The sequence below is a fragment of the Bicyclus anynana genome, chromosome 12 (genome assembly GCF_947172395.1).
Source record: "Bicyclus anynana chromosome 12, ilBicAnyn1.1, whole genome shotgun sequence".
NCBI classification, from domain to species: domain Eukaryota; kingdom Metazoa; phylum Arthropoda; class Insecta; order Lepidoptera; family Nymphalidae; genus Bicyclus; species Bicyclus anynana.
Window position 1 is genome coordinate 11,506,529 of NC_069094.1, and position 21,995 is coordinate 11,528,523.

At 34.5% G+C, this 21,995-nt stretch overlaps 1 protein-coding gene across 5 annotated transcripts in view; it reads left to right on the forward strand.

Moving 5' to 3' along the window:
• LOC112051672 (poly(rC)-binding protein 3) overlaps window positions 1-21,710 on the forward strand; it is a 326,225-nt gene extending 304,515 nt beyond the window's left edge. For 3 of the 5 annotated variants that reach the window (XM_052884856.1, XM_024090401.2, XM_052884857.1), the window contains 8 exons: window positions 522-674; window positions 1,270-1,377; window positions 1,972-2,091; window positions 3,279-3,380; window positions 5,435-5,528; window positions 6,678-6,802; window positions 7,399-7,553; window positions 9,061-14,648. In XM_052884856.1, the coding sequence (XP_052740816.1) occupies window positions 522-674; window positions 1,270-1,377; window positions 1,972-2,091; window positions 3,279-3,380; window positions 5,435-5,528; window positions 6,678-6,802; window positions 7,399-7,553; window positions 9,061-9,355 (1,152 nt within the window). In that variant the 3' untranslated portion in view covers window positions 9,356-14,648. Of the gene's footprint in view, window positions 1-521; window positions 675-1,269; window positions 1,378-1,971; window positions 2,092-3,278; window positions 3,381-5,434; window positions 5,529-6,677; window positions 6,803-7,398; window positions 7,554-9,060; window positions 14,649-15,234 lie in introns of those variants that run through there. The other 2 variants (XM_024090405.2, XM_024090403.2) reach the window with 2 other exon arrangements.
• The last annotated feature ends 285 nt before the right edge of the window (window positions 21,711-21,995 follow it).

Consider the following 21,995-nt stretch of genomic DNA (forward strand, 5'->3'; position numbering starts at 1 on the left):
AAAGGGTTAACGCGACTTTAATTTGTATATACAGGGTGCTGGGGAGTATTTCCCTTATCTCTGGGGATCTAATAGTCAGAATTATTTTAATTACTTTGTATGAAAACATAAAAAGTTTTAATTTTTTAGTTAAAAAAATTTTAGTTTTGCAAATTAATCTTTTATTAAAAAGTTAATGCACCATCAACGACCATAAGACGTCCCCACTCAATAAGTGCCAAAAAAAAAACTTTTTGGCACTCAATTCAAGCAGTCGCATATGCAAATTCAACCTTAAACTCAACCCTTAAGGTATAATTTTCTTTACCAATAATTCTAAAACTGTCAAAGCAAAATTGGCCAGTTTTTTAGTGAAATTTTCTACATGATTGTGCATCCTTTTACATATATAGGTCAATGATTATGATCAAATGGTTAAGTTTGGCTTCTATAAATGGTCTCATGAACACCTTGATGTCATGGGAAAGACTCCCGAGCACCCTGTATATAGATAAATGTAATATTGTATGTGTGTGTTCCAGTGGTGCTCGCAGTTCAACGAGAGCGGCGGCGGTGGGTCCCGCGCGCCCATCACTCTGCGACTCATCGTGCCGGCGTCGCAATGCGGCTCGCTCATTGGCAAGGGCGGCTCCAAGATTAAGGAGATCAGGGATGTCACTGGAGCCAATATACAGGTCAGTGTGTGTGAAGTTAACCTTAGGTCCTCCGGACAGACTAATCCTCTCAGGTGCACTGATGACTACAAATAGCTTGCTTGCCTCGAAATTTAGGTCCTGTAGCCATCAATTCTCTTTCTACAAATGCTAACTCTTCAAAAAATAAATGTATGGGAATGAAAAATCCGATCGATAACATGATCACGTGACCTGCTGTTGATAACAAATGTCTTCCCCCATACATTTTTTAATTTATGAAGCGCTTGCGATTGTAGAAAGAAAATCAATGTGACGCCTAAAGGCCCAGGTGGTTTAAGACCAAAGTGTTTAGTTGTTCGTACTTGAAGCCTATGTCTAGCACTGGACATCTCAGTGGTGGTCTGGATCCTTCTTCAAAATAAGCTCATATGAAGAAACAAATGCCAGCATTTCTATCCATCTATCTTCTATCTAGACATAAGTTTTCAACTTGCCACAAAACTAATATGAACTGGTTTGAAGAGTCAAGTTTTAGACTACATGGGGTCGACAGATAGATTGACAGTTACATAATTTGGTTTCACTAGCGCAGTCAAGGTAGCAAGATATTACATAAATGTATTAACTTTTACAGGTAGCAAGTGAAATGTTGCCGAATTCAACTGAGCGAGCGGTGACAATCAGTGGGACCTGTGACGCCATCACACAGTGCATTTACCACATCTGCTGCGTCATGCTGGAAGTATGTAGCATACAAACTATTTAACACTTTATTTTTGTATTTATACAGGATGCTCGGGAGTATTTCCCATAACTTCAAGTCCACATATAGGAGCCGAACTGCATAAGTAATATTTTTTTAACTAAAAAATAATAACTATGTTTTCATACGAAATAAGTCAAACAATTCCGATTATCCATGTCAACATCCAACACACACCTATATCTATCCTTGCATTTTAAAATACGTAAAACTTGGCTACGTCATAATTATAAGGATGCGTTTTATATTTTTTTATTTACCCTGAAAATATTAATTTTAAAACAGTTCCTTTACATTTTAAATTAATTTTCGGTAAAAAACGTAACCCCAGATGGGAAATACTTCTGAGCAGACTGTATATCCAATATTCATTAAAATCCCAAATTCAGAGAAAATTCAACCTTAAGGATTGAGTTTAAAGTTGAATTTGCAAATGCGACTACTTTAATTGAGTGCCAAGAAGTTGAGTATAGAACTCTTTGCGTGGGGACGTTCTTTGGTCGCTGATTGTGCATCCACTTTTTAATAGGATATCGATGGTGTCATGAGTTTAATTTACGTTTATTTTCTCAGAGTCCACCAAAAGGCGCCACTATTCCATACAGACCGAAGCCAAATGTGGCGGGACCGGTCATACTGGCCGGCGGACAAGCTTACACCATCCAAGGCAACTATGCAGTGCCGGCACAAGATGTGAGTATTTTAATAAAATAACATTAAAAATCTCAAGTTTTTTTTTATATCAAGACTAGCTGACGCTGCGCGGTTCCACTTGCGTGGTTCCCGTTTCAGTAGGAATACGGGGATAATATTTAGCCTATAGCTTTCCTCGATAAATGGGCTGTCTAAAACTGAAAGAATTTTTCAAATCCAGTGGTTCTTGAGATTAGCGCGTTCAAGCAAACAAACAAAGAAACTCTATAATACTCGTATTTAGTAAAGATTACAAATGAAACTTGAGAAAGAGATGATACATCGTCTCTGTCACTTTATTTGACGATTTGTAAGGGCAAGCGATGACAGCAATCAACCCAGCAGTTAAAATTAAAATGTTTCTTTTTTAATTTTACAAAAAGATGCGAGTCTGTGATTCTTATTTGTTGTTTTGTGACAAAGTCAAACCCGGGCTATTAAAATATCCAGCACTTTATCGAAGTTTATAAAAAAAACAGAGATGTTAAAATGACATGTAAACGCGCTAGGGAGAGACCAATAGGGTTGTCGAATAATGACGTGACGTAATATCGCGTCATCTTTCAATAAAGTCATTGCTCAACTGTAACAGTTATTTTACACAGTTGGTACGCACCACCCGTAGCGTGTGAGTGGGTGCCTAATAATAAAGTAGGCACGGGTATTGACGAGTGGTAGTGAACTGTGGGCCGGTTGTACGGAAGATGTGATATTTAATCTCATTTTCTATCAATAATAATATAATCGTTATCAAACTTAATTCCACTCGGTTAGTGCAAATCTGTAGTGTGCTTAGGGCGGGGGGGAGTTTTGAGTATAGGTAGTGAAGAAGATCTTGTGTGGCGGTGTTAGATATGACATGATATATTGTCTCGTCATATTGTTAAATTGTGTGGGGGGGGGGGGGGGGAGTTCCCACCTAAGCTGCTATTTGATTTGATTAGTGAAATGTCAGTATTAGATATAGATATATAAGGATATTTTGTCTCGTCAACTGATTATTAGGAGGGGGGGACTAAACTGGACTAAACTGGGTATGAGTAACGTATGATACTAAGTGAATTGTCGGGTAGTGTTACATGTGACATATTCATCTCGGCATCTGATTGCGTGTGGGGGCGTAACCTAAGCTGGTATTTGGGTACGGGTAGTGACGTATGATAGTGAACTGTGGGGCGGTGTGGCAGGCGGTGTGCGCGCCCGTGTTCCCCGTGCTGGAGATGAAGCCGCCCCTGGTGGGTGCGCTGCCGCCCGCGCACCTGCTGCCGCCGCTACACGAACACCACCTCGTGAGTGTGCTCAACCCACCCGACCTCATAGAGCCCGACCCCCCCGTCTATGTGAACACCCCGACGCCTAAACTGTCAACAATTATTCTATCATCGTTCTAGGTGATCATATCAAGATCATATAAATTATTAGATACATTTACACTGAAGCCAAAATCAATGAGAAATGTTTATCAACATACAAATTAAAAATGAAGGTCTTTCATACCTAATTTATTTATAACTAGCGGACGCCCGCGTCTTCGTCCGCGTGGAATTTGATGTAAACTTTCAACCCCTATATGTAAACGTTCAGCCCCTTCTATTTATATTTTAGCATGTGTTCTGTACCTATTATAAATGGTCCACTTATCAATTTACAAAAATATAACCATCTAAATTAACAGACAGACAAACAGACAAAACAAAAATTTTTTTGGCTTCAGTATAGCTTGTTTTATAAAAATTTTCTATAACTAAATTATAGTTCTAATTTCAATTTACGAACAGGTTAATTCAAATTATTATTAGATGTAATATTACTAATGAATTTATAGCTTATTCTTTGATGTTTGTTGCTTTTTTCCATATACTGTGATTACACAATTATAGAAGTGGCTGATGAGAAGTCCTAATGGATGTTTTACCATCAGAAATTGATATAAGTACGAGTATCCTACAAAATAATACTAGATTTTCAAAGTCTGCCACATTATTGAAGTAAGAATACTGATTTACATTATATATTATACCTTGTTTCGACATATTAAAGATATATCGAAACAAGGTTCACGGCAGAAAAATCAGCTATTTGTCTTTCACCTAGAACGATGAGACACTCATTGACATTTTAGGGATTGTCTATGAACGCAAGATAGCACTTAAACTGTGTACCTATGTAGCAAAACCTTTATAATTATTCTAAGTTAAATTTCTTCTACTGAAGTAATTTTCCAATATCATCCAGACTACAGTTACTCAACATTTTATTTATATAAAAAGAAAATCAAACTCTACTACATTAATATTGAAAAAAAATAAGGATCTGTTTATGAAAAAAATCATTGTAATATCTAGTATTAACTCTATGAGGTTGTGTGGAATAGAGAGCGATATTTGATTGGTGCTGCCCCAATCCCTATAAAAGTGGTTTGAATGTGTGGTTCGAATTCCTTGTAGTAGTAACATTTCAATACAATCTCATGTAGAACCCCCCCAAAGGTGTGGAATGTTTTTATGCATTTATTTGCGCTGGTATCCCTGGCTTTGAGAAACTATGTACAGATACGCCTAGCTCCCAAATGCACGTGACCCCCATATATTATCTCCCTGTAAGTAGTGCGTATATCCACACCCATAACTGTAGATAGACGTCCATAACTTTCAGCACAGATATACGTTGTTTCATTGTCGAAAAATGTATTAGTAGTTACGATTTTTAATATTTATTACTTATCAAGCTTTATCTGTTTGTTTTCTGGCATCGCCGAGACAAGCTTCACATTTAAACATTCACTAGCATATCAAAGTGGCGCAATCGTTTATTTGAACATTCCTTACATTTGCACCTCTCCTTTTTATATAGCCTCTACCACGCCTTGTCCGTTCTTTTGTGATACGAGATAAATTTTCGATTAACCGTGAAGTGCATGATAAACATGACACTATTTTTTTTATTTGGTTGTATAATTCGTTTAAATTTTTGTCTCCTCCTCAACTCGTAAATGCATTTGTACACGGGCAGCACCACTCACTCACAATGTGGTGGAATTCATGGAACATGGAGAAAATTCGCAGGGCCATTGTTCTTCAGTCTTCGAGAAGTTTAATTCAGAAATATGTGTGGGACAAATAAAACGATACCCTGGATTAAACTTGTTGAAGAAATGCGAATTTTCTCTGAAGCGGTATTTGATCATTTAACTTTTTTCTACCCAGGCGACCCTATCCGGAGATCCTATCCTCACCATGTCAACGAAGATGAAAACAAGCAGCTGGAGCTTGAATGTCAATGTTTATTTTGTGTTAGATGTCAGTTGGGAAGGAAAAATTATGACATTTCCAAAACATTTCAGATGGGAGGGTTGGCTAAATCACCTTTAGCAGGATTGGCCGCGCTTGGCCTAGGTGGCTTGGGACCTGCGAGTACCGGTGGACTTAACCCAGCAGGTAAATACGCTGCTCCTTCCAAGTTATATAAGTTTTAGTTGAATTTCTTAACTTTTTATTATTTTATGACCGAGTTTGGTCTCAGTAATAAAATGTTCACCAGAGTTTCTCAACAGATGGGCCTAAAATGAACATGGTCAAAACGAAAATAATGTGTAACGCTCATGTTTGGCTCCACCCAGTTATAGTTGAGAACGTTGCACATCGAAATTGTAGACGAATACATATACCTAGGACATATGGTCCAGTTAGGTAGGTCCAATTTCGAGAAAGAGGTGAACCGCTGAATCCAACTCTGCTGGGCTGCATTCGGGAAACTCCGCGATATCTTTTCGTCTGAAATTCCTCAGTGCCTGAAGACAAAAGTCTTCGAACAGTGCGTGATGCCAGTGATGACCTGTGGTTCCGAGACTTGGTCGCTAACTATAAGCCTCATAAGAAGGCTCAGAGTCACACAGCGGGCGATGGAATGAGCTATGCTCGGAGTATCTCTGATGATGAAGTGATCGAATCAGAAATGAGGAGATCCGCAGAAGATCCAAAGTCGCCGACATAGCTCAACTAGCTGCGAAGCTGAAGTGGCAATGGGCGGGTACATAGTTCGAAGAGCCGATGAACGTTGAGGTCCCAAGGTGCTAGCATGGCGACCCCACACTACAAAGCGCAGTGTTAGTCGACCTCCCACCAGGTGTCGCAGGGATTCGCTGGATACAGGTGGTTCAGTATCGTATCAGTATGTTTGGGAGTCCCTACAAAAAGCCCATGTCCTGCAGTGGACGTCCATCGGCTGATAAAATGATGATGATGATGATGATGATGATGATGATGATGATGATGATGATGATGATGATGATGATGATTATGAATAAAATGTTAAGAAATTCAACTAAAACTTCGTTTGCATACGTTCAGTATGATCCAAATCTACATCGGCCAAAGAGGCCTTGGGTTATATCAGTTTGAGAAACATTATCGTAGTTTGAGATTATATTAGTTTGCAATATATTTTTGTGTCTAAACTTTATAGTACTCAGCGGTACTCGAGTCTAGCTTTTGGTCAGCGATAAATACTTGTGTCCAAGCTATAATTTATGCTACACACTCGTGTGTAACGGAGTGTATTAACGCTGCATGTGTGCGCTCTCCCAGCGTTGGCGGCGCTGGCCGGCTCGCAGCTGCGCACGTCCAACCAGACGCGCAACCAGCCCACCGCCAACCAGCAGTCGCACGAGATGACGGTGCCCAACGAGCTCATCGGGTGCATCATCGGCAAGGTAAGGGCTTGTTCACTATAATAATTAATAACAAACATTTTATTTAAAACAAATATAACAAGATACATACACAAATAAAAACTATGTTTACTATATTCACATCTAACGTACTCCCGCAATTTCATCTGCATAGTGCCTCTTCTTGTGCGAATATGGGGATAAATCGCTATAATTTATAAATTGTTTAGCACTTATATGAATGTTTTGGTATACTCCATAATAACATTTTCATCATTATCAACGCATATTCTTCTCAGTGGTGAGCTCGAGTCTCCTATCAGAATGAGAAGGGTTAGGCCAATAGTCCACGACGCTGGCCCAATGCGGTTTGGCAGACTTCACACCCGTGAGAGTTAAGAAGTACCAGTATGCAGGTTTTCACGATGTTTTTCCTTCACCGTTTGAGACACGTGATATTTAATTCTTAAAATGCACACAACTGAAAAGTTGGAGATGCATGCCCGGACCGGGTTCAAACCCGGAATCGGAGGCAGAGGTCATATCCACTGGGCTATCACGCTATTTTGGTATACCATATTAACTTTATGATATACCATAAAATATTGTTCTTTATTTAGATAGTATTCCTTTTTCAGGGTGGCACTAAGATCGCGGAGATCCGTCAAATATCAGGCGCCATGATCCGGATATCAAATTGCGAGGAGCGCGAAGGTGGCAGCACTGATCGCACCATCACCATCACGGGCAACCCTGACTCCGTGGCGCTGGCCCAGTACCTCATCAACATGAGGTAAGTCACCCAATTAACTGAGGCCTGCATAAGTAGACATTACTCAATATCAAACTTGAAGTACTACGTGAGACCATAATAGGGTAGTTGACTCGTGTTTTACATTGACATACATTACATACATATATGACATTAATTTAGTGTAGTACTTGGAATAAGGTCCCGAAATATATAAATATCAAATAATAAATGTGAAAGATTTCATAGAAAACTTAATTGAAAAATCATGTATTTGTTAAAATTTTCCAAACGTCAAGCTGTCGTCCATTTCGTGACGTCATCATGTCATTTGATGCACTAAACGTCAAACTAATTGTTACTCAATATTTTTGTCAAGCGCTCCGTTTGGTAAAGGATTTGTTAACGTGACGTCATGAAACGGTTAAAAAATAGGCCGACAGTGTTTTGGCTCGAATTGTCATAAATAGATATTAAAGATTTAAATTTTCATGTAATGACGTTTCAAAAAAATAATTATGATTTTGTTTCAATCTAGTAGAACGACACTGAACAATTTAAGATCCTTTTTAAAAAAATAGTCAACTACTCTATTGTGATATTTACAGTGAGAAACTCATGTATGTGCTCTCGTATTGAGTAATGTCTATTAATACGGGCCTAACTTTAAATATAATTGTAACTGATCCCCAAATACATTCCTGCAATGTCTCAAGTTAACCTACTCATTTGTCCAATTGAGCAAGCCTTGTCCACCTTTGAAAAAGTTTATTTGACATCCTCTGTATATCCTTTGATTTGTCTTATACCTTTGAATGGGGCGTTTCGATGACTGAAGTGTACTTTTGTTTACAAACAATCTATATAGCCCTGATTCGGTGTATGTATATCATAGATTTATTAAAATAAATTTGATGCCTTGTAAAATTGTACTCTGTTTTTGACATTGTAAAACGTTTTTTATGATTGTAACTATAATATTGAAAACTAATGTTGAAAATATATAAAAAAATATATATTAATTGGTTAACAATTTAATAACTTATTAACGGTAATGCGCAATACTTTGCAGCCCAATAAACTTAGCCGAAAATCTTATAAAGATTTCAAAGTAAGATTTACATGAATGTTAAGTTATTTGTGAAAGTCAAATATCCAAATATCCATGTGTGTGCAAAAAACTTAGTTCAAATATGTTTTCGTATGTTTTTCTAGCACCAAAAGATTATGATTAAAATGCTCCATAGAAAAATTGTTAAATTGTGCAACTACATATTTACAAAATTTGCCCTGTGCTAATTTCATTTTCCTTTCTGTGGACATCATGATTAATTCACTCGTATTCGAGGTATTTTTTTCCAAAACTATATTGATTAAAATGTACAAAAAAAAAACTATTTTGCGAACTTGGCTGCTTAATTTTTTGGAAAATTTTAAAACTCATTGATGATATCAGCGGTATATCGAATCAGCGGCTCCAGTAAGGAAAGCATCGAGAAGTCCCAGCTTATCGCCTGGCCTTCACAATATTCCTGTCCCGCTACCGCAGTGTGGAGCTTCAGAAGGCGAATCTGGAGGGTAACGCGACCGGCGCCAGCGGCAGCAGCAGTAGCCCGCTGGCATCTGCCATCCCGCTGGCGCAATTGCTGACCAAGAGCGGCGCGCTAGGAGCTCTCAGCTCGCTGTCCGCGCTAGGGGGCCTCACCGACCTGCTGTCGGGGTCGGCCAGCCCGCCGGTGCAGACCACCGGCGTGCACCGCTCGCACAAGTTCTCCTCCCGCCGCAACGACGACGACCCCCCGTCGAAGAGCTCCAAAGAGCGCAACAAATACAATCCCTACTAAACAAGCGGGTTACCAAAGATTAATGGCAAGCGCACACTGTCGGACGGGGCGAGCATCGAGGATGAATTATCTATTAATAGTGTCTTCATTAAACACCGTGAAGTTTCCTTCGTCGTAAACCGATATCCCACATAACAAACTTTCAAAAAACAATTATTTTAAAACATCCTGTATATTCAAACGCCTGCCTATTCGCAGCCGCGGCTTGTCGGTGCCTTTGAGGTCTAAACTAGGTCGAAGTTCGGATACTTCATGCGTACTAAACAGAATTAAACAGGATGTTTAAATTTTTTCACAAATTTAAATTTTTAATGTGTGAATTAGCTTGAGGTGATTTTTAATGTTGTGGGATGTATTGGACAAATAAAAGTCGGGGCTTACAGACGGTGAAACTAGCACGTAACCATATGAATATTTACATTGTTTTCCTGTGAAATATATTACGAAGGATATTGTCTATTTGATTGAAAGTGTCACTCATTAATTAGTGAAGTGCTACGCATAAATACATCCATAAACATTATCTACTACTAATCAATTAAAATGAAATAAATCAAGAAAAATCCAAAAACATTTGCTAGTTTACTGGGGCATCCGTCGTTATGCCGCGATTTACACTCGTTGGCTATTGGCTACGAAGCTACGAAGTCGAAGAGAACAAAAATGCCAGCGCATATCTCTGCCTGCCGCATTCTCCAGAGTGCTTTTCGATGCTCCCTAAAACAAGGCTCCGTTTTGTCGACAAGCGAACATTATACACTGTGAAGTTTCCTTCATCTTAAACCGCGAAATCCCGCATAATGTTTATTTATTTATTTTTTATATTATCCATTAGGTTATTATAAAAAAAATGAAGTAAAATTTAAGGAGTTACGATTGTAACAAAACTTTCAAAAATCGATTATTTATAAACATCCTGTATTTTCGAACACCTATTCGCCGCGTCGGTCTAGTCTACTAGGTCAAAGTCAATGATTTCATACTTACAAAACAAAATTAAACAGGATGTTTAGATTTTTTTATGAATTAAAAAGAAATTTCGCTAGTTTGAATAAGCTTGAGGTAATTTTTAATATTGTTAAGGGGTTCCTTGTGTTGGATTGATATGTCGGGGTAGTTTACAGACGGTGAAACTGGCATGGTGTATACTTATCGTGATTGGAAAAGTATTTAATTCAATTGATATTTCTATCCTCTGCAGTCCTATTCTCCAGTGTGCGCAGGCCATAACGATACCAATCGTGCTAGAAATGTGCCAGGCGTGTTTGGTTCTTTTAGTAATTCGATGTCCGCGCGAATGCGAGACGTGACCCTAATTCTACCTACCGATTTATCTTGTGCAGTAATTCGACAATAATGTTTTTATATTATTCCCGATCTCTATTTAATTAATTAATTATTTATAAAATTATAAGTTTTTTTTCGACGTTGTCCGGCATGTCCTATCAAAATCGCGAGTTCCGATGTAGATTAAACTTTTAAAATAATACTATCCTTTGAAACAGGTTACAGATCAAACTTTTAATTTAAATTCATTTAATTTTGAATTTGTCGTAAGAATAAAATCATTCTCAAAATGAACACAATATTCTCAGGGAATATTATTATCTTCATTGAAGATTTTGTTAATTCTTTTAAAATATCATCAAAAGCAAATACATTATCATTTTATGTATACGACATCGTAAATGTTATAAAGGACTTTTAAAGGAGTCTTGAAATTTTGGTGTCGAAAGTTTTAAAAATTTTTAATTTGTGACTATCTTGAAAAAAAAATTAGTTGGTGTTATTTAGATATTATATGGTTTAATATGAAATTTATAGTGACTGTACACGTGTCGTGTATATATTTAATGTAACAGCTATGTATTCTGAAAAACTCGTATAATGTATAACGCAGTGACATTTAAAGCATGTATAGCACTATAAATATCGCGTTAAAATTTTTAAAGACTGTTTACAGCTACTAAGTTAGACACAGGCTGGAAAATAATGAAAATACTGGTGAATTCGTGAATTTTTAACTCATCAAAAGCCAAATTGGCAAAAAATGTAACGTCACAGTAATGATGATGAAGCGATTGTTTATTTAAAGCAAAACAACAATAATGATGAAACAATATTGTTTGAACAATGTGTTTCATTGTAATGAAACAACTATTGATCTTTGTGGAAGATCACCACACTTTTGAATATTACTTTTCAGCCTGCCTGTTTTCCCTTGTAGATATTCATTATATTTTTTACTTTTAAGTCATGATAAACAAAAAAAAATATAACTTAATTTTTTATATAATCTCTTTTTTTTCATATTTAACTTCTCAATTTTCTTTAGGATTAGGACTAGATAACTATAAATCGATTTATTTTTTATTATTTGTTTCATGAAATAATACAAACACATAAAAATCTGATTTAAATAAATAAAAAAAATCATTATTTTTTTTTTCAAAATCACACAGAAAGCAATAGTCATGTAACAATATCTAGGAAAGTGACAATAGTAGACATTACGTAGAAGCTTAAAGGCTGTAGAGTATACAGAGTGCTTCGCGTTTTAATGATTGTATAGAAGGCTATTTGTAATTGAAATACAGGGTGTCTAGCGAAGACATCAAACCATACTTCAAAGTACGGGGCAAGTTTTTCGCACTAAAAATATATATATTAAGTAAAAAAAAAAATTGCAACAAGTGTTTTTCAACTACTTCCAAATTACCAAAAACTTTAATTCGTTCGTAAAATTCATTGTAAATTTCAAATGAACGTGGCAGAGTGATCAATAAATCTGTGATTTCCTTTGGAAGTTGCAACGAAAAGATTGCAAAAGTCAAATCATTATAGAATGAAAATGTTTATTTATGTTTGTTAGTGTGTCATGATATGAAAATTGATTACATGATACTATTGGGTTGGTAGTAATTAATCTAAAAGTTACCCATTTTAATGACAAACGGAAAGATGACACGCGTGGATGCATATTTTTCTTACAAAATTACAATCTAAAACATGATAATTTATTACGATATCATTTATACTTGGAAATTTACCATCGACAGAAAAACGTTATTTACCCATTGAAATATTTAGTAAAAGCCCTATACTGTATTTTATAACATTATATTGAAGTGAAGTATAGTTTGATGGCGATAGATGAGTTTAAACTCTGTGTATTTTTTTAAATAACTTAGATCGTGTTTGATATAAGATTAAACAATGCCAAGGTAATAGTACGAACAGTCGGTATAGGTGTTTGAAGTTTTAAACCATTTTAGTTATATATAGGCCTGAATGGAGACGTTACAATATGGTGGCAAACCTAACAGAATGCCAAAGTTCCCTTAACACGTTCGCTGCGGTACGAGGTCAATGGACCTCGTACGCCTAGCGTGTTCTAGAGTTACGAGGTCAATGGACCTCGTACGCCTAGCGTTTCAAGAGACCTCGTACCGCACCACATAAAGTTTTAGTAAGAGAGGAAAGTACAGAAATATCAGTGCCGCAGCGAACGTGTTAAAAGAAGAGAATCATCGTTACTTTAATGGAACATACAAAATAGTTAATTTGTTAAAAAATCAAACGCAATAAATAACCAAATATATTTCAACATGCATGTTTTCATACAAAGTAACTATTGTGTATGACAAAATAATAACACGATGCTGATTGGTGATACATGTGTCTCAGGCCTTATATTTGACACATACATGAATTTTTAATCTCTATAAAAATCCGGATATTTCTTAAAACAATTATTATATAAAGGTTACATCTCTTTTCACTATATTTATATTGAAAAAAATTGTCATCGGATAGTATAAGAGTAGTTGTAGGGGCGGAATGTTTTGTATTTTATAACGATATCGAGCGTTTTAGGCTAGTGCACAATTGGACGTGTAGTTCTGCGAGATTAGGCACCAATTTCATTATCTGATAAGTGTCGGATAGTCTATACTTTATAGAAAGTTTCGACACTTTCTTACTTTATGTAAAACAACATTGAAAAAGCTTGTGAATAAGCTATCAGACATGTATCAGAAAATGGTTTAACCGGTCCTAACTCTCTTATAAAATAACGCCAACTTTCTGCAAAGGACAAACTCAAGAATATTGATAATTTCCTCTGTAACCAAAAATTCACCAAAAAATTGGTTTGACTTGAGTAAATTACGTTTTTGTTTTGGTATCAATTACCTAACTATTTACTACTGATTAAAATCTCAATATTTAAACCAAAAATAATTCAATTTTAGATTCCTACTATGCTGCTTATTCTAATAATAGTAAATAACTTGGCATACAAACCAAGATATCAATATAAGAAAATTGTTTCTTCCATGTTGATGTTTTGTTGAGGTAGCTTAAATCAATCGGGTTACAGATTTTTACTTTAGACAGGTAGTTTTAGTATTATAAGTATTAAAAAGATTTTCTTTTCAATAAATACTAATAAAGTATTAAAAAGAAACCAAAATATTGAAAAAGGGTGGAAGGTTTTAAAAAAAGTAAAAAATAATTACACGTCTCAATTAGTGCTTAGCTTTAAGTAATTTTAGACATCGCAGAGAAAGAGTTTGAGGTACGTTTTCGGAGCAAGCAACCGCGCTATAATGCTAAAACTTTTCTGACCCGGTAGCCAAAACTGGAAAACGCTTTTTTGCAAAACACTATACTAAAAGAGGAACAATAGTGACACCCTCACCCTCATTATCTAAAACTAATTTGAATAGTTTTTAAAAAATTCTTAGGGTGACCAAGGTACCATGTATTTGTTTTTATTTCTGGACGGATTTTTCAAATTTTTTCTCGAGTTAGTTTTTTCTTCGAGTTTTATCCATTTATTACGGAACACCCTGTATAATGTATATACATATTATTTATATCTTGACAGTCTTGAAACACAAAAGTTTACAAAAAAAAACCTGCCTGTAATTGAAAATATATGCTTCAAATACAGGCTTGATCATGATTTATGATTTGATTCAAAAAACATTGTTGCAACAAAACGTACCTCAAACTATAGAGAAGGCGATAAAAGTAATGTTATACCTTTATACTATATCGTTAGTTAGGGCGAACTTAAATCGAGGTCCAATCCGAACGTTTTTAAAGTTAGATATAGTTCCAAGTGAAATGCGGTTTATTTGCCTGTCAATATATTATCTTTATTTGTAATTAATAAAAATCATGTTAACTTAAGATAATAGAGTTTTTCTTTTCAGGAGTCGTATTATTCGCTAGTATTGTTAAGACAAAAAGTGTTAAGAACATACATAATAAAATCATAAAGTAATGTGTTTTTTCCTTTCCCTCTTCACATCTGCACCTAATCAAATTTTTACCTGTTGCGTACAGAAGTATTATTAAAGTAAGGTCTGACAAAAGCCTCCTCAAGACCCACGCCATAATCCTGTCTACTCAGACCAAATATTCCTGTGTTACCTGAAAAAGCTGAATCGGTCCATCGAGTACCTTCATCCTACAGCTCACTGGATCATCCAATATCCCGGTAAGAAGTTTCTTTCCCTAATTTGAATTTGTATCCTAGCTTGTCCACTCATTTATGAATCAAGTGATCACATAACAAACCAATTTTTCCTCCGAAATTCCAGCCTCTAATTATTATAAATCGACGGTAGAAACGCAAAAATCACCAAGCGACTTTAAACCAAGAATTGTATAATAATACTCATTAAAATCTGCTTCAATTGGTCTAACTCTCAAATCTCTGTCAAAAAGTTAGCTTCAAGTCGCTTCGTAATTGTTCCTTTTCACTGTCGTTTTGAGATCCGTTTTTTTTTTTCACATGAATGTAAACTTGAGATCCGTGTAAAGTGGCATGTGAGCCGTCGCTATATGGAATGGTTTGCGCGTTGCAGGATCACCATGGAGACGGCTGGTCTGCCGCTGCCCGGGTACCACTACATCGCGCCCAACCACATCGTGAAGGCGCCGATCCATTGAATGGGGCTCCGAGGCCAGTTTCCCAACGTTGCGAAATTTTACAACACCGACCGCTACTACATCCAACCGCAATACGGGACTCTGGCTCCGATGTATTTTTTCAAATAAAAAAAATTTGACCAAACTATTGGTAAACAAGAGGGGAAGCAATTGGCGAATAGCTGAATGTATGTTTACATTTGTTACGAGTTTATAAGTATTTTAGATATTCTTATATTTATTCTCCAATATTTGATCGATTGGAGTGCGACTTGGATCGTGCGATCGATCGCCGAGAGCGTAGTATATGGCACTTATTGAGAACTAAACAAAATGGACTGAAGTTTTGATTATTTATTCGGTCCGTGAACAGTGCACGACGTTTGTATTGTACAGAGCGCATAACGTTTGTTTGAATATCTATGATTTGTGTTGCCCTTGTTCACTGTTCAGGGAATGAGATTTCCGACTTCGAGTGTGAGTAAGCTGATCGAATTTACTATGGATTTAAGCGGTCAAATGATCTTCGGTTGGTTTATTTTTTCATTGTTATCGTCGGTCCCAGCCGGCCGCAAATTCAAAATTATTTAACGAGCGTCGGCGTACATTAGATGTAGATGCGTTACAATCGACCTCGGATTCGCTGGCGTAGCTTAGTGTTAGATTAGCGAACAGAGTGAGAGGGTTAAAGACAATATTTGTAAATAACATATTCGTAATTACCTGGCAAATTAGGTGTTACAATAAGCACTCTCACGAGCTTGCGGTCGATGGCGGTACCTATGTTATGATTGTTTTCGCATAGGTTAGCCTCAATACGTTGTTGACACATTACAACCCTAACGAGAGTTGTGTGTTAGTAGGTAATTGATATGGATGTTGCTTTTTATCATATAATTTAGTCTGTCTGGGGTTGCCGTCCGCCGCCAGCTCGTGAGCTAATAAGTCTCGTCGCGCGAACGCGGCGCGGATTTATGAAACCGATGGGATCAAATCCTTTAAGAAACTTACATTAACAGAGAAACGGCGGTGAACTGAAACATTTAGTATATTATATTTTAAAATATTCGTCTATTATCACAAAAAAAAAAGACGTTAGATGTAAAAAAATAGTGTTACTAAATGTGATAGTCTTCTAATTTATTTAACATTCGAATAATTCTATCATAGACACCTTGTACATCGGCAAGAGCGTGGTTAAGTCGAATAAATAATATTGGTCCAGGGATCAAAGCCAAAGATTTTTTGAATTTGTTTAACATATTAATGTTGTGAATTTATGCTAAATTATTCTGGGAGATTTAGTAAATTAAGGACATTTTATTTGAATTACTTTATTGCCCTCTCCAGACTGCTCATGGTATTTAGTCTTAGATTGAGATTTTAGGTAGTCTGTGGTAAGCGACATAAAACATAAAAATAATAAAAAAAAAGAATAGGCTATAATAGAAATAAGATAAGTTTAGGACCAGTGAAGTGTAAGATGCTTTCGAGTAAAGTATTTTTGGATCTGAAGAAATAGTGCCACAATGAGGTCGTAGTGCCAAATCTGTAACAAAAGCCAAGTAAAATAATTCAGGTCAATATTTTAAAGAGACCTATCGTTATTCTAAAGTTTTCTAAAATAATCGGAACGTTAATTTTAACAACAAATAATTAATTTTGCACCCTAGATTAAGGAAACCTTCACAAGTAGGATAAATAGCTCTGAAACATATCCAAATGACACATTATATACCACCTGTCGTCTTCCCTTCTGATATTTTAATATGAACTATTTAAATTAATATATCAGTGCCAAATTGTTCATACAATTTTATTGCTTTTGTGTTTGTGACGTTTATAAAAATACTTTATGCAATTATATTTATAATAGGTATTTTTTTTTTATTATTTTATACGGTTATTATTAGTGCTAGTCAAATTGGTCTGACAATAAAAGACGAAATTTTTATTTAAAAAATCTCTAGTCAAAATTTATTTCGTTTGGATATGATGAGTTACATATACGTTGATTTGTCATATTTTTATTATGAAATCAAAAATGATTAATATGTGCGTGCTGTCACTTAAGTATTTTATCTTAGCAATAAAAATTATAACTCAATTATTTATAAAAAAAAATACAAATAAGACAATGTATAGAGCTTTTTAACTATAAGTAACACGCAGGTGTAAAGTAGAATATAATCTATACAAATGACTCGTAAAGATATAAATTGTTAGTCGAGAGAGAGAGAGAGAGGAAATTCTATAGCTGTGATGTACGATTGGAAAGCATTTTTGTGCTGCATGCTACGTCAGTTTAAACTGAAAGAGTACAGTCGGAAGGAAAATGTGGGTAGTTCTAGCATTCGCTTTGTAGAAGCACCGCGACATGAATCAAAGTGAATCTAGAACGTTGTAAAAAAAAAATTGGACAAGCGGCAATTTATTTGTTTACATTGCTTGCTAGTTACGGCAATTGTAACGCAGATACTTTCTGACAAAGAAGTATTTATTAGAACTATTGGTGTTGTTAAATTATACATTTAGTACAATGACATTTTAATAAATGTCCTATTTTCACGTATACATAATAATAATATAAATAATTTGCAATACATACATACGTCATCTAATATTGTAATTGTATTATCTTAGGTATTATTGTTACTGTTATTTTGATTTGCTCAATTATTTAATGTTTTTATAAGCTAGATCTGAAATTATATACAGTTAGTTTTGTTGGAATTTAATTGTAGCATAATATACATTATATATATGACGATGTTGAAATTCGTCTGTTTTTACTTTAGTTAAACAGTACAGGCGTACTATTCTGTCATAATAAAAAAGGGGTTTAGCTTTATTAAACAAGACTTTAATTTTAAATTAAATATTAATCAGCTTTCCTCGTTACAGCTACATTGTAGGGGACTTTATTTATACCATCAAAAGTTAAGCAATATAAAAAAATTTGGATGCAGCCTGAGTCCATTTAAATTCAACGTTGATATTACTTATAATATATAAAAAAACGAGCAATATAACTACTCGTTTGTATATTAAAAGCGAAAATTGTGTTTTGGAATAATTTTAATGTATTGCTTTTTTTCGTTCAATTATTAATTAATTGTTAGCCTTTATAGACAGGGTCAGACTGCGCTGTAAAATAGTGTAATTTAAAAAAAAATCAATTTTAGCAAATATTTTCTAAATGTAATAGTAAATTTTTATTCGTGTTAGCACCTGAATTTTTAATTGTTATTGCACCTTTTTGGAAGTCCCTTCTATTTAAATTTTGTGAATCTTAGGACAAGGTGGATATTGTCATTGGTTGAGATGAAATTCTCTGTTGTAATGAAATGGGAAGAACGTTCATTCCTTTTAGACTGCGAAATGTTGAAAAATTTTACATTATAAAAATACTTTTAAATGATTATGTGGATTAATAGAAATTCGTGAAGGAGTAAGAATGAATAAAAGGGTTGTGTAGTATGTTGTGCAGTTTACATACAATATTCGACTTCGTACCTATAAAGTGATCCCTTTGTCAGTCACACGCTCCGGTATGGAGCATCAAATCTCGATTTATATTGTAGAGACCAGGGTAAAATAAAATAATTATAGTCAACTTTACTTCACGAGTTTATCGTAAATCACTTACACACTATACTTCTAAAACTTATAATTGTGTTGTAAAATTTTGAAAATATATATATAAAATATTATTAATTAGAATTGTAAAATGAATTTCATAATATAATAAATAACATTGAAGTATAAATTTAGATTTGTGATATGACATATTACAAATAAAAGTTCGCAATAGACATCTATATGGACAAAGGAAGAAGAAAAGGCGTGATGTAAAGATTTAAAAAACTGAATGAAGTATCGGCAACCTGTAGAGTATTTTAAAATTGAACGAATTGTTTATTGTTCAATATCACTAATTCATTTAAATTTTAAAGTTGAAACTTATTACATTCATTTATTTAAAAGAATATCAAACATTTGAATATACATAATATAATGAAATACGAAAATATAAGCTATATTTTCTGGAATATATATTATTATAAATAATTCCACACAACAAATTGATTGTAATACAAGTTATATAACAATTCGTTTGCCACATTTTAACGTCTCATTTAGTAATTAAACCTTTAGGCATTGACATTAAGCGAGAGAGCCGATACTTCTATTTGGTGGCCAGATAGATCTGCTATACGAGTATATAAGATTCGCAAGTAATTGAGTACTTTTATAGTGTATACGAAACGTGGCAATTCTTGTGCAAGTGGGCTGTGCCATATTGATTCTAATTTCATAGCAATAAATCCTGTAATTTTGACTGAGTATAGTTTAAGATCACTGTCAGTATAATAATTAACTAACTAAATCAATCAGTCGCACTTTTGATACGCATTTAAAATTATTTTATAACAAATAACCTTTCTGAATTTCTAAAGGAATATAACAATGAGATTGTCCTTCACTATCTGAGAACTGAGTTGAATTTGACGTTATAATTAAATAAAATATGTAACATTAAATTTAATTTTTATTCCAATCATATTGAAATCTTATTAATTTATGATATTAAATTATATATATATTCTATACAAGGTTCTGTCTTTTAACAATTAATTGATATTAAACACGTTTCCACGACTACAACTTGCAAACCAAACCTATACTACAGCCTTTCTTGATGAGTACTGTTTACCAACAAAGAAATTAGAAATGAAGGTAGAAAATGCACGTCATTTCATAACTTATTGATTTTAAAATATGTATGATTTGTTCATAAAATGTTATATAAAATTAACCATATCTAATTGTTCTAAGCTTATTAATCAAATATATTTTCATTAATTTAAGAACAAGTTAATTATAATTATTATTAGGTGTGAAATGACTAGTGATTTCAACCCTCATTTTTAATTTGTTTGTTGCTTAACAGTACTCATCAAGAAAGGCTGTAGTAGAGAAGCACGCACGACCTTTATGTACAAGTTTAATAGGAGATATTTTCTATGGTCTTGTGAATTAGGCGTGATATTTCTAAAAATCGGGTAGGTAGTATATTAGTATGAAGCTAAAGCAGCCCTTACAGCATTCCTTCGTTTTTTTTTTCAAGTTAAATGGATATCATGAATTTAAACAGATTGGTATATAAATTATAATAAGTATACACAAATATTTGTAACAGTTTAAAAACTAAGAAGAAAAAACTGGTCTAAAGGGCTATACTTACCGGCGTTCCTATCGTAACGGTTTTCAATGTTGCCAGCATTACATAGTTTTTTATAATCATACATTATTATCTATTTTAACGACCTATTACAGGGCTAGGTCTCCCTAATTAGGTATAGGAGAGGAGATATTTTTTTTATGTTTACGGTTAAATGTCTTCTTCTGTTTTTTTATAATAGATTTAAAAATACCTAATCTAACATCTGTGTTGATGTTAATATTACCTATAAGTTAATATTACCTATAGGGTAGTTGACTTACATCAAATTTAGTACATGGTATAAGGGTCCGAAATTTATCGATATTATTTAATGAAAGTTAAGAATTTCATAGAAAACTTTTCAATTTTCCAAACGTCAAAAACGCTGTCTATTTTTTGACGTCACGATGTTACTTAATGTCAGTAATGGAATAAACGTCTAATTAACGAATTTGTCAAACACTAAACCGTTTGATCATGGTTTAGTGTAAACGGGCTTACGATGACGTCATGACATAAAATATAGAAATACTCGTATTGTCAAGAAAATATTTTAAAATTTAAATTAAAATTCATGTTTCAAAAAAATACAATAATTTGTTTTCAATGTAGTTGTACGATGGTGAACAATTTAAGACCCTTTCAAAAATACTGGTACAACTACCCTATTAAAGCAACGATGCCTCGTTGTGAAAATGCAAAGAACAGCTATGTACCCCATCCTTTTAATTTATCTGGTCCAGTGTGGGTGGCTGTTGTCGCGCTATTAGATGTTTTTCAAAATGGCGTCTTCATATCTTCATATACACTTTGCGATAGGGAAGTTTGTGGCACTGTATAGACTTATGCAGGACTGTTTCGTAGATACAATTTATGTGCAAACATGCTTAATATTATTCTAAAGACAGAACCTAGTAAAAGTAGTACTTAAAGTATTGTTTTTGCAAAAAAAAATTAGTGGTACTATAGTTAGGTAACACGTAGTTCAACAGTTAGATTTTCACTTGTCATATCTTTCAAATATCAATGTAATTGTCGACATATCTAATCGTTTTGTGAATTGAATTGATTAATGTTAATATAAATGTTGTACGTACGGTTACAGTATACTGTCATTATGGTTAGTTTCGATATAATTAAATGTTTGTTTTCATTATGTTTATTCAATAAAGTGTGTAAATAAAATGAATAGTTTCATTTTTAAATCTGATTTTCCTAATACCTGTTCTTTTACTGCATCCAATAGCGTAGCTTTGTTGTATACGAATAAGATACGAACGCTTATTATGTAGGTTTATAGGTAAAACCTACATTATATATAGATATTTTGACGGCCTCCGTGGCGCAGTGGTATGCGCGGTGTATTTACAAAACGGAGGTCCTGGGTTCGATCCCGGCTGGGCAGATTGAGATTTTCTTAATTTCTGGCTGGTGGGAGGCTTCGGCCGTGGCTAGTTACCACCCTACCGG